Source organism: Kryptolebias marmoratus, linkage group LG17, assembly GCF_001649575.2.
Source record: "Kryptolebias marmoratus isolate JLee-2015 linkage group LG17, ASM164957v2, whole genome shotgun sequence".
In the NCBI taxonomy this organism is placed as follows: domain Eukaryota; kingdom Metazoa; phylum Chordata; class Actinopteri; order Cyprinodontiformes; family Rivulidae; genus Kryptolebias; species Kryptolebias marmoratus.
The window spans coordinates 2,344,622-2,357,404 of NC_051446.1; the positions used below are offsets into that span (position 1 = coordinate 2,344,622).

Genomic DNA, 12,783 nt, shown 5'->3' on the forward strand with positions numbered 1-12,783 from the left:
GCACTCTAGATTGGCCCAGTCAAAGTCCAGACCTCAATCCCATAGAAATGCTGTGGCAAGATCTGAAACGGGCAGTACATGCCAGATGTCCCTCCAACCTCTCTCAACTGGCAAAGTTCTGCAAGGAGGAGTGGACAAAAATCCCAAACAGCAGATGTGAGACACTTGTTTGTGGTTACAGAAGACGTTTAGTTGAAGTAATGGCTGCAAAAGGAGGTGCCACAAGGTACTAACTGTAACAGTTCACATACTTTTGCACTTGGCAGATTTTCTGTTTTTGATGGATAAAATACTTTTTTTGAATAAATAATAAAAATATGTATCTTTTTCTTCTTTGTGTTCCTTATTTGGAAGGTCCGCACTACAGTTTGAGCTTTGGATGTTCATTTTACATGGTTATTATAATTTTTCTTTAGAAAATAATGGCCATGTTTGGATGGTTCACAAACTTTCAAGCACCACTGTATGTAGGCTGCAAACTGCTTCAAAGATTGGTGTTGGTTATTGGGAGACAAAAATATCTCTAGGAAGTAACTCTTTTTTTTTTTTTTCCAGCCACATTGCTACATGTGTCATAGAAAAACTGACAATGACATTTACCAACAAGGAGGAGAAAAGCGGGCATAGGTGTATGTTGATTACCCTCAGAGATTTTAAGCTCTTTCAGCCACAACCTTTGTCCAAAGACTTTTTCTGTGTTTATTTGAGACAGAGTAAAGTGCGATGTAACAGCCTGTTGGCACTGGATAAAGCTAGTCAAAATAAAAACTAAATCAAGCTTACAGAGTGATTGGCTCACTGTGATCAGAGGACACAGAAACTCCACCATATATCTAATTCCTTCTGATTTGGTGCTATCACAAATCAGAAGACTTCTTGAACAATGTCCTTTCGACAGATGAGACAAAAGTACAGATGTTTACCCATATTGCGCAGCAGTATGTCTGAAGAAACACAGCAGCAAATCTACAAAAGAAAAAGAAAAGAATCGAGGTGTTGCAATGGTCCTGTCAAAGGAAATAGTAAATGGTAAATGGACTGTAACTATATAGAGCCTTTTTTAGCCAATCAGGCGACTCAAAGTTCTTTACAACACAATGTGTGCCCTCATTTACCCATCCATACACACATTTATACATACGTACATCTCTACAAAGCTAATCTAAATAAATTATTCTATAGTCTAAAAAGTCCAGACCTCAACCTTATCAAAATGCTGTGGTGGAGCCCTAAGCTACTGAATCATGGGGTGGACTTTTTTATTTTGGCTTCATTAAATAATGACATGGTGGAATAGTTTGAACATTTTTGTACACTAAGGCATAAGCGTGACAATGAACAGGATATAGAAAATAAGTGCATAAAGTGATGTGCACTTTGCCAGCACTGTCATTTTATGTGGATTTATTAGAAATAGTAGATTAGAGAAGCCGTGTTTGCAAATCCAAATTTCTCCAATATTCTGTAACATTTTAACATGTTCTGTCATGGAAAAATACAACTTGCTTGTGTTTCTGTTCAGCTGCCATGCAAGGACAGAATGAATCTCAGTGGTTGCTTTGCAGGCAAAGTGGTGGAGGAGCAGCAAAGCTTGATGGAGCTTGGGATTAGACCTCACAGCTCCACCCGGATGGAGATGAGCTCCACAGACCCCAGCTCCCACTCACTCCGCCCTTTTCATTCTGCAGAGCATGACTGTATGCCAGATGTCATCACTGTCCAAGTCCAAAAAGGTATGAACAAATGGGTCTTTGCAATGTACTCAGCATACTGTGAGTGTGGGTTTTACAAAAAGGCACTTTTGAAATAAATAAATTAAATTCACATAAATGAAAAAGTGCAAACAAAGCACCAACACACGTCTCACTTCCAGGCCAATGAATAACAACAGAACTCTGAAAAACAGACAGATGCTGTACTGTACTGTGCTTTCTGTGGCACAGGCTGCATGTTGGATCACTACATGTAACAACAAAACATCTAATGCTGAATTTAATAGCATGGCCTCCTGGCGCAGCAGGAGTGTTTTTATCTGAATTCACTGACTTCTTGGCCTCTATCATTAAGCTGAAGAATGTTTTAATTTTGGGTGATTTTAATTTACATGTTGATGATGACTCCTGTGAGTCAGCTGCTGACCTCATCTCCATTGTTGAGTCTTTCCACTTCACTCAACATGTACGGGCACACACTCATTGTAAAGGCCATACGTTGGACCTTGTTTTTTCTTTAGGCCTTATTGTGGAACATGTTCGTGTGGAGGATATATTCTTTAGTGATCACAATTGTATATATTTCAATGTGTCCTTCAGCCCTGATCCTGCTCCTCCTAGTCGTTTGATCCAAAGAAGGATCATAACTGAACACACTGCTGAAGCTTTTAGTTCTCATTTTGATCCTGCCTCCTTAGATTTTAACTCCATGAATGTGGACTTAGCTGTTTCTTGTTTTAACATTTACTATAAGGACATTTTGAACTTAATAGCACCTTTAAAACAGGGTACTGTTCAACGTACAAGCTGTCCTTGGATTAATAAGAAAATTGTGACCTTGAGGAGACTATGATGGAAAACTAAACATTTATGGAAGCGTACTGATCTGATGGTTCACAGGCTCCACCTTAAAGACTTGATCAGCTCCTTAAATGAGATGCTCAAGAAGGAGTGTTTCAAGAACCAGTTATTTCGCTAATCTCATTAAATTAAAAGGACGAAATCCCAAAATTTTATTTGATACAATTAAGAACATTGTTTCTCCACTGTGTTCATCTCAAAGTGTTTTTACGTATTCTGATTGCAATAGGTTTTTAAAAGTAGCAAAGTTGCTATTATTAGAGCAAGTATCTCGCCTTCATTTTCCCACTGTTTGGACCCTCGTCCTCTGACTGTGGTGACGTGGTCCTCTTTTACACTAGTGTCTATTAATGACATCTCCAATCTTTTAATGCATATGACACTGTCATCGTGTCCTTTTGATGTTTTTCCAACATCTTTTTTTAAAGATATTTTTAATTGCATCAGTCCCAGTGTAGTAAGCTTGATAAATTTGTCTCTTTGTTCCAGATCTGTACCTAAATGTTTTAAAACTGCTGCAGTCTGTCCTCTGCTAAAAAAGCCTAACCTGGATTCTTCTATGCCCGAAAACTACAGACCTATCTTTAAACTTCCATTCATGTCAAAGATCCTTGAGAAGGTTGTAGCACATCAATTTGAACTATCAATTGAGCTATTTTATCACAGAAGGAATTAGAAATGATTGTCCATGCTTTTATTTCTTCTCGTTTAGACTATTGTAATGGCCTTCTGGTGGGTCTGAGTAAATCCTCCATGTCATGCTTTCAGTCTGTGCAAAACGCGGAAGCCAGGCTTTTAACTAAAACTCACAGAACAGCTCACATAACTCCTGTTCTGGGTACTTTGCATTGGCTCCCGGTCTATTTTAGGACTCATTTTAAAATATTGGTTTTAACTTTTAAAGCACTCCATGGTGAGGCACCTAAATATATATCAGAACTTCTGAAGCCTCTCTGCCCATCTTGGACTCGGAGGTCTTCAAATCAGATGCTGCTGTCAGTACCTAGAACTCATTTTAAAACCCGTGGTGGATAGATCATTTCAGGTGGTGGCCCCGAGGCTCTGGAACGCTCTCCCTTTAGCATTGCGCTGCTCCAAATCTACTGACTCTTTCAAAAAAAGTCTCAAGACATATCTCTTTAGTCTGGCTTTTTGTTAATTTTGTTCACTGATTTTTATATTGTTGTCTCCATTTCTGTTAAGCACTTTGTGATTTTATGTCTGTGAAAGGTGCTATATAAATAAAGTTTACTTACTTACTTACTTAGCATAATTTTACTGTTATACAAGGATAATATTTTCACTAAGTACAAAACATGCTTACCGTATTCAGTCTTGTAAAGCCACCCGCTGAATTTTAGCTCAAGTAATCATTTTTGGTTAAACCCGCTCCATGTTTATTGCTGTGGCTCTGACAACATGCTAACTCCAGGTAGCTGAAGGCGGCTCGGCCTCAGGGCTCATTAGAGTCCCGCAGGGCTCCATGAACAGCGAGCGGACCTGAGCGCGCAGTGGAGGCGTTTATACTTGCCGCTTACGTGGGTGCAGTATTCTCTGAAAAGACAGGGGGCAGTACGCTACATAACCAGTGGAAATACGATAAAAAAGAGAGCAGAAGGTTGTCACATCAAATATGGCTGCACGTATTTAGGAGGATGAGCTGATGTGTTTCTGGCTGTGATACAGAGAGGATGTTTAAACTTAAAGCATTCAGTTTGACTTTCAATGATTTATTTGCTTTAGTTGTGATTCGCCCATCATAGGACTAATATTTCTTCCCTCTGTGATCTATAAACTCCTTTTTATCGACTGCAGCAGTAATCTCCTTCTATGAGTTTTGAACCGTTTGATTATCTTTGTGATCTCTCATAGAGGGATCATATAAATGCTGATACAGGCGAACCAGCTTTGCTAGAGCACCAAAATCATTCATTTTGAACGGAGCGCGGCGCACGCAGTCCGCCCCAAGTTACAAAAGGTGCACGACCATGCGACATGACACCGCGCGGAACCTTTGTGCAGAAGCGGGGACAGCGTGATTGTGTCACTGTTGGCATGCGTACCCTCGTGCAGTGAGGTAGATAAAGGTAGTGGTTTTGGGGGAGCAGGTGAAAAAACGTGTATAAAAAATGACGTATTTAAAATAAACAAGTAGAGCTTAGCCTGGCGGCAGGTTCAGCAAAGCCTGGCATCCTGCCAGGCTTATAATACACTGGGGGAAACCTTGCAGCAGTAGTCTGATAAGCCACTATTTAAGTTCCCCTCATGTCTTGTTTAGGAAGTCAGTTTTTTGTGCTTGAGCTTTTTGTGTTGCTGCCTGGGTTGAGGGCTGTTGTGTTCACTTCTGTGTTGGGCCCAATTTGTCATTTTGAAACTTTTTTTTAAAAATTTTTTGTAATAAATTAGGAACTTTTGTGAAATTATTCAGTGTCTCTTTGGCTGGTCTGTGCAAATTCCTGACATACCTGCAGTAAGAAAGAAAAACACTTCAGTTAATAACTTGTTATATTCATTCATGTGATGTTAAGGGACTTCATACACACAAACACACACAGACATTCCTACTATTTCTGACGCACACTCACTTTCATTAAAAAACAAACTATGAACAGGAGTATTAATAAATGACTGCATGACTCCACTACTGTTTCCAGCTCAGCTGTTGTTGGCATTGACATTGGTTGCACCTAAGGCCAGAACACAGTTGATCATCACCAGAGTACTGTTCCATCTCGTTGCGAAGTCCTGTGTAAGTGACTCTATCTTGTGAGAATGTGCGATTTGCTTTTCTTCAAGCTCCACTGCGTTTGATGGACTATGTTTGAAATGGCCCACAACCTTTCGGCATTTTACCAATGCACTGTAAAATCAACTGTTCTGCAGAGAAAGTGTGATGACCTGATGGAGGCTATGTGCGATGCAAGGCAGATACTGAAACAACAGCTGCTTGGCTGCTGCAGTCATGTTGCGTTCACTATCAGTATGCTCAGTGTTCCACTGTCTGGCTACTTGCATAAAGAGTTTGGCGCATGTTGGCAAAGTGCCTCTCCTCTAACTTCATAGGAGTTAAAGCATGCAACCAAATTTCCCACTGTGGTCCAAAATAATGTGCCATTACTCTGTGGTAACTGTGATTACTTAAGGCTGCTGCCTGCACTGCAAGTCCTGATAAAATTGTTCTCTCTCCCAGGGCTGCGAGGAAAAAACCAATGTCCTTTTGTGAAACATTACACTGTGATTAACTATGTTAGTGAGTTTGGAGAGTGTATATACTTATGAGACTTTTTGTATTGTATCCATGTTCCTAGTGTGCAGACTCTGGCTTTAAAAGTACAACATGGCAGTAATTAGAAAACTAACATTTTGTCTTCAATTTTGGACAATGGAAGTTAATGGAGTCACTTCATCAATATTTATTTATGTTGATGGTTTTGGTATGTATCTGTCTATGCATGTTTTTTGTCTGTATTGATTTAGTTGGGTTTTTTTGTCGTGTTTTTTGACAATGAAAGACAAGAGGGTTTGACTAAATCAGGGGTAGGCAACCCTGGTTCTGGAGAGCCACTATCCTGCATGTTTTCCTTGTTTCCCTGTTCCAACACACCTGATTCAGAGGTTAAATTACCTCTTCATTTTCTGCAGAAGCCTGTTAATGACACACTGATTCAAATCAGGTGTGTTGGAGCAGAGAAACAATGAAAACATGCAGGATGGTGGCTCTCCAGGACCAGGACCAGGACCAGGGTTGACTACCCCTGGACTAAATCATAGGAACCTTTGCTCTGGCAATAAATACAGCATATTTGTCTTTGATCAAAATTCCATTATTGTTATTCTGATATCCAGATGAGGGGGTGTTTAAAGAGGTCGTGGTGGAGATTGAGCGATCCAGCCAGAAGAAACCTTTTCTGGGTGGTTACAGGCACCGACTGACAGGGGTGGAGTACCATCATGCTGCGGTCCAAACCCTACCCAAGAAGAGACCTGACAAAGGTGTGGTCATCTTCAGTCATCACACGCAGGTAAAAAATAAACAAACAAACAAAAAAATGGTATTCAAATTTGATACTCAAATATTATTGCGAAAACCACTACATTGTAAATTGTAAATTAAAAAATTAAATGATAAACAATGATAAACACATGAAGCAACAAAGAACATAGCAACTAATGATATTTATGGCTGCTTTCAAAAATTCACACAACTTATAGCGGTTTTAGGATTTCTGTTTTGTCTGTGGTACATGAGCCAAAAAAACATTTTTCATTTTTCCTCCTCTTCACTCCACGTCTGACAGCAAGCCATTTCTCCCACTAGTGGTAGAATCACAGGTTTGTTTTGGTTGTATTTACCCTGAAGGCCCTGTGCTATAGTCCACTTCCTGCTTTTGGAGCGGTCTTTGGTCTGCTTGCATTCACATAAGCATTCGAATTGTGCCAGAGTTCACTTCAACCAAACCAAGACCTAGGTTGTTAGACGGATCAGAGTTCGCTTTTTTGGTCTGCATCAATGTTCGATTCACACCTAACCAAACAAACCAGTTTCTCTAAGTGGATCAGTGAGTTGATGTCTCGCTCACTTTTGGCATACAGCTTGATGTCATCCATGTAGAGGAGGTGACTGATGACTGATGACTCTTTGCAATCATCTGGCTGACGGGGTTCAGGCCCATGCAGAACAGGAGTGGGGCGTATGCCAAAGCATTGCCTTGGTATCTCGAGCTACAGTTGTGTTGACTAGTAGCTGGTGCTTGGCTCGCCTTCTGTTGGTGCCATATCCCTTTTGTGCCTCACTCAGGTATTGATCCATGTGACCCACTTCATCTTAGCTGCTATGATGCCTGACAGGAGCTTCCATGTTGTACAGAGGCAGGTGATTGGCTGGTAGTTGGATGGAATTGCCCATTTCTGGGGGTCTTTCATGATCAATACTCTCCAGTCTTGGATCAACCATTTAGGGTGGGTCCCTTTCATCAGGAGCTGGTTATTTATCCTGCTAAGCATTCATGGAGAGCAGTCATCGTGTCAGACCCTGGTCTCTTGTTATTTTCCTGCCATTGAGATTATTCGGTTTATTCTCCTGGCTTCTGCTTCTTGAATTTTTAGCTGGCCGTTTGTTTTTTTTTTCTTTTATTTTTGTTTTGTTTTGGGGTTTTTTTCTGCTACTTGTGCACAAACACGTCCACCATTGATAGGCACTGGTCTGCCCACCTGGAGTTTATCACGGCCAGATGCAGGCCTGTTTACCTTCCTCGGGAGTTCGCTGTGGTCCTGGTAACTGCTGTGTATATTCCACCGGATGCTAACGCTAGCTCGGCTCTTAGCCACCTCCACATCACACTCAGTAGGCAACAAAACAAACACCCGGAAGCAGTGCATGTGGTCGCGGGGGATTTTAACCATGCTGAACTGAAAGTAGTACTTCCAGAGTTCCACCAGCACATCAAATGTGCCACCAGGGGAACCAGGACTCTGAACAAAGCCTACTCGAACATTAAGCATGGTTATAGGGCTACCCAGCTGCCCCACCTGGGAGCCTCCGACCACATGTCCCTGCTCCTGATTCCGGCATACATACCACTGAGGAAGCGTTCACCCCCTACGACCCAGACTGTGACCACTTGGCCTGAAGGGGCCTGTCTACAGCTGCAGGACTGTTTTGAAAGCACGGACTGGGATGTTTTCTTCCACCAGGACCTGGAGGTGTTTACCGCGGCAGTACTTGGCTACATCCACCACTGTGTCAACACTGTCACGGTGGACAAGCGGGTGTTTCCCAACCAGAAACCTTGGATGAACAAGGGTGTCAAGGACCTGCTGGCTGGGGACCTGGGTCTCCCAGCCAGCACCTATAGTTGGATTCTGGGCTTCCTGACAGACCGCTCCCAGAGGGTGAGAGTAGGACACCACCTGTCCTCTCCACTGAGGACCAGCACTGGCTCCCCACAGGGTTGTGTCCTGAGCCCCCTGCTCTACACCTTCTACACCTATGACTGCACCCCCACCCACCCGAGCAACACCATCATTAAGTTTGCCGATGATACCACGTTGGTGGGGCTCATGTCAGGAGGAGATGAGACTGCCTACAGGGTGGAGGTGGAGCGTCTGTCTGCATGGTGTAGAGACAATAACTTAACTCTGAACACCTCCAAGTCAAAGGAGATCATTGTTGACTTTCGGAGGTGTAAACAGGACATTCAGCCTATCGCCATCAATGGGGACAGGGTGGAGATGGTGCCGGACTTTCGGTTCCTGGGTACCCACATCAGCGAGGATCTAACGTGGACTAAGAACTCTACGGCAATCCTGAAGAAGGCACAACAAAGACTGTACTTCCTGAGGATTCTCAGGAAGAACAACCTGAGAGCAGAACTATTGCGGTCCTTCTACCACTGCTCTGTGGAGTCGGTGCTGAGCTGTGGCATCTCGCTGTGGTTCTCCAGCTGCACTTCAGCAGAAAGGAAGCAGCTCCAGCGGGTTATCAACACCGCCCAAAGACTGACTGGCTGCCCCCTACCCTCACTGGAAGAGATTTACTCCACCCGCTGCCTCAAGAGTGCCCGCAGTATCATCAGGGACTCCTCACACCCCAGTTACTACCTTTTTTAACTGCTCCCCTCTGGGAGGCATCTTAGGGCAATTAAGACCAAAACCAACAGACTAAAAAACAGCTTTTTTTCAAGAGCGGTTGTTGCCCTGAATGCCTCACTTACATTGTAGATTACCGTTGCTATCACCCGTCCAAACAGCCAATACTATGCAATATCTACTTTATGTGCAATATCAGAATATGTGCAATATCTACTCCACTCTATGTGCAATACCAGAACAGTGCTGTTTTTGTTGTTTTTATTTTTTGTTGATTTTTATTCTATTTTTATTCTATTTTTGTTGTTTCACAATTTTGTTGTACCCCCGTGGCACAATGACAAATAAAGAATTCTGATTCTACTTTTAGATTTAACCTTTTGCTAATTTTAATTTTTGTTCTGCTCCTCTTAGCTAAAACAACTAAATTTTATCTGCTTCAGCAAATTTCGGAAAAATCATTTCACACTCAGCACTGATTCAGCACTGATGATGCATTTTCACAGAAAATGTAATTTATCTAGTTAAGTTCATTTTAGTATAGCTTTAAATATGCACTTAATGCAGTTTTTAATAGTGTTGAGGAAAAAAAATCTAATTTCGCAGTTTCCTTGTGTTTTTGCTTTTCTAACAGACAACAGAGATGAAGTGTCAGACTCAGCAGTGCGTGGTCAGCGTCTCCACTCAGATGACTGGCATTGGATGCCACGTCTCCTGTGTGAATGACACGCTGGTTACTCCTGGGAAATACATCACTGCTGATGAGATCCATGACAGGAGGCTGAAAGCTGTGAGTTAGAACTAAGCATGTCAGGATTTGTTTTGTGAGTTATTATTTGAGTTTCTTTTGTATTGAGTTTCTTGTTTTGTGTTTCTGTAATTCTGTTTTATTTCTTGTTAACACTGTGTTTAGTTCAATATTAAGCTTATCTGTAGTTTTGCTTCTTGTGCCTTCTGTGTGCTACTGTCAGCTTTCACTTTTCCTCAGCACTTGTTTGCCTGCCACACCCATCTGCACCTGTCCCCAGTTTGTAATCAGTCACCTGTATCCACTTACCAATCACCCTCTGCTTTAAAACCTGCTCATCTTCTTCACTTCCCCACTGGTTCATTGTTGCTTTCATAGGCTGTCTGGATTTCCTTGTGTTCTTCTCTTGTCCCCCTCAGCCTGTAATTTTTTTTGTTTCTTTGCTGCCATGTCAGCTTTCAGTTTTTGCTTCCTTTTAAAAATGAATTAGTTTTACTTCGAGGCTTCCTGTATTTGTTTGCATTTTGAGTCCAAATCCTCCAACCACCTTCCTGACAAAGCATTACTTATCATAATGCAATAATGGTTTTTATGTGATGAATAAATGTGTTGTAATAATAATATTCTATCAGTGTCTTTATTGAGAAAATACTTTTTAAAAAACTGAAATGTTTTTTGTACTCAACTCCGTAAACATGTTGAAATAAATATTGATGATAAATTCAGTATATTAAAAATGCAATTAAATTTATCTGTCATAAAATAATATTGTATGTAGATCTGATAACATGTGTTGTATATGTATTATAGGTTATCTGCCTGCAGTCATTTATCCGGCGCTGGCTTGCCCAGCAGGCAGTGGACCGGCTAAAGAGGGAACGAAGCAGGCGGCTGGCCTGGCTTAAGATTCAGGAGCAGAAGCAGCAGGAAGAGAAGAACGATCAATTGAGAGACCGTCATGAGCGTTGGATGAACCCGCAAAGGAAGGAAGACTTCAACTTGCTGTACCATGCACTGGAGAGTAAGCCTAAAAGCAGCATTTGAAGAGATGGAGGACTATTTTCTGTATCTGGTTCTTCCTCTGGTTTAAACTTTTTTTGCCAGTGTGGCTAATTATTGGTAAAGTCAATTAGCAAGATGCAAAGTTGATTAGCAACAAACTGGTTATAGCATCTTAAAAAATGTCTTGGGATAAACTGAACTTAAAGGGGATCTATTATGAAAAATTCACTTTTTGCATGTTTTTGTACTTCTATTTGAGTATCTACTGCTTCTAGAAACAGTCCAAGCACAAGAAATGAAAATACCCAGCCGTTTTTTGACAATAAGTAAATGTTTTCTGGTGTCTGCAAAATGACCGGTTTCAAAAACCTTGAGATTGTTGTGTCACAATTCTTGTTACCTAGCATCCCGAAGCTGAGTCCAGCCCCTCTCCTAGCAACCCAAGTGGAGCTCCACCCACTTCATTACAAGAAGACCATCACGTTAGTTCTGCTGGTTTTACTGCTGAACAATGTCTGCTGGAAAAGGAAAATGTTTTGTTGTCGACTGTAGTATAGAACATGTCTGTTTATGTTCTCCCAGTCACAGGGAACAGAGCTGCGTGGCTTCAGTTTATTTTTGATGGCAATGTCCCTGTGATGTTGCCAAAGAAAGTTGTAAAGTTGTTTGAAAAGCTCACCTGTCCCAGAAACATGTCTCTGTTAAAGTCACGGCAGGTTTGTCTAAACTAACATTAGAACTATGCTAATAAAAGAGAAGAAAAGTTAAAAAAAAAATAAAATTGATCTTTACCAGGTGGCCGTCCGAACACTTTTCAGGATTGGACCTGCTGCTTGCTGCTGTCCTGACCCGCTACCAGCCAGGGTTCAGACCCCCTGATTGCCGGTGTCTGACTCGACAAATGTCAGTTCGGAACCGCTAAAGACCCCTGTCCCAAATTCAGAATGTTCAGAGTTTGAATTAATAATAATATAAATGTGTGTCAGATTCATACCGTTTAATCCTTCAGAGAGTTTTTATGTTTTGAGATGGACACTGAGTTGGCCAACAGCTGCTTATTTGCATATAAGTGACGTAGCCCTGAAACCGCTCATTCTGAAATGAGCTCAAAACAGGCAGAACTGATCAGGTGAAATCTCAATATCTGAGAATGATTCTTTGTATTAAATGTAATGAACATGTTTTGCAAAGCCCACAGACCTATCCTAACTTGTCTAAGGAAGCATAATAGGTTCTCTTTAAATATTGGTTTACAACTTAGACAAAAAAAAACAAGAATAACTTCTATGGAGTCTCAATCCCTTCTGATATGTATCACGTTCAGTAATTACTCTTTCATCTTTGCCTCTCACTGACCAGCAGTAATCTCTCATCAGATGTTGGTTTGGTTGAGAATTTTTCCTTCCTGATGTCAAGCAGCAGAATATATTTTACAGTCTACAAATACTACACTTTATTTTTTGGGCAACCAAATTAGTAATTTTAGATCTAAGAGATTAGCCAAAGATAACTCATTTGGCTAATAACTTGTTTTAAACAAACTACTTTTGTTCATAAAAAAGATTGTTTTTTTTTCTTTGCTAGAATAGCTGCTTCAAAAGGGTGGAAAAAAAATAATATTAAACCTTTTCATTCTACTACTATACCACTTATACTGATGATAAAAACTGCAATATATATATATATATATATAAATAAAATTCCCTTCTCACCCTCCGCAGGTGGTCTTTGTTTCATCCTCTGAGCTCGGGTCCTCTACCAGAGGCCTGGGAGCTTGAGGGTTCTGCGCAGTATCTTGGCTGTGCCTAGAACTGCACATTTCTGGACTGAGATGTCTGATGTTGTTCCTGGGATCTGTTGTAGCCACTGCTC

At 41.2% G+C, this 12,783-nt stretch overlaps 1 protein-coding gene across 1 annotated transcript in view; it reads left to right on the plus strand.

Annotated features, from left to right (window-relative positions):
• iqub (IQ motif and ubiquitin domain containing) overlaps positions 1-12,783 on the plus strand; it is a 56,329-nt gene that overhangs the window by 21,681 nt on the left and 21,865 nt on the right. Inside the window, exons 5-9 of the mRNA XM_017437543.3 lie at positions 1,566-1,733; positions 6,420-6,595; positions 9,796-9,951; positions 10,720-10,930; positions 11,730-11,818. Of these exons, the coding sequence (XP_017293032.2) occupies positions 1,566-1,733; positions 6,420-6,595; positions 9,796-9,951; positions 10,720-10,930; positions 11,730-11,818 (800 nt within the window). The remainder of the gene's footprint in view (positions 1-1,565; positions 1,734-6,419; positions 6,596-9,795; positions 9,952-10,719; positions 10,931-11,729; positions 11,819-12,783) is intronic.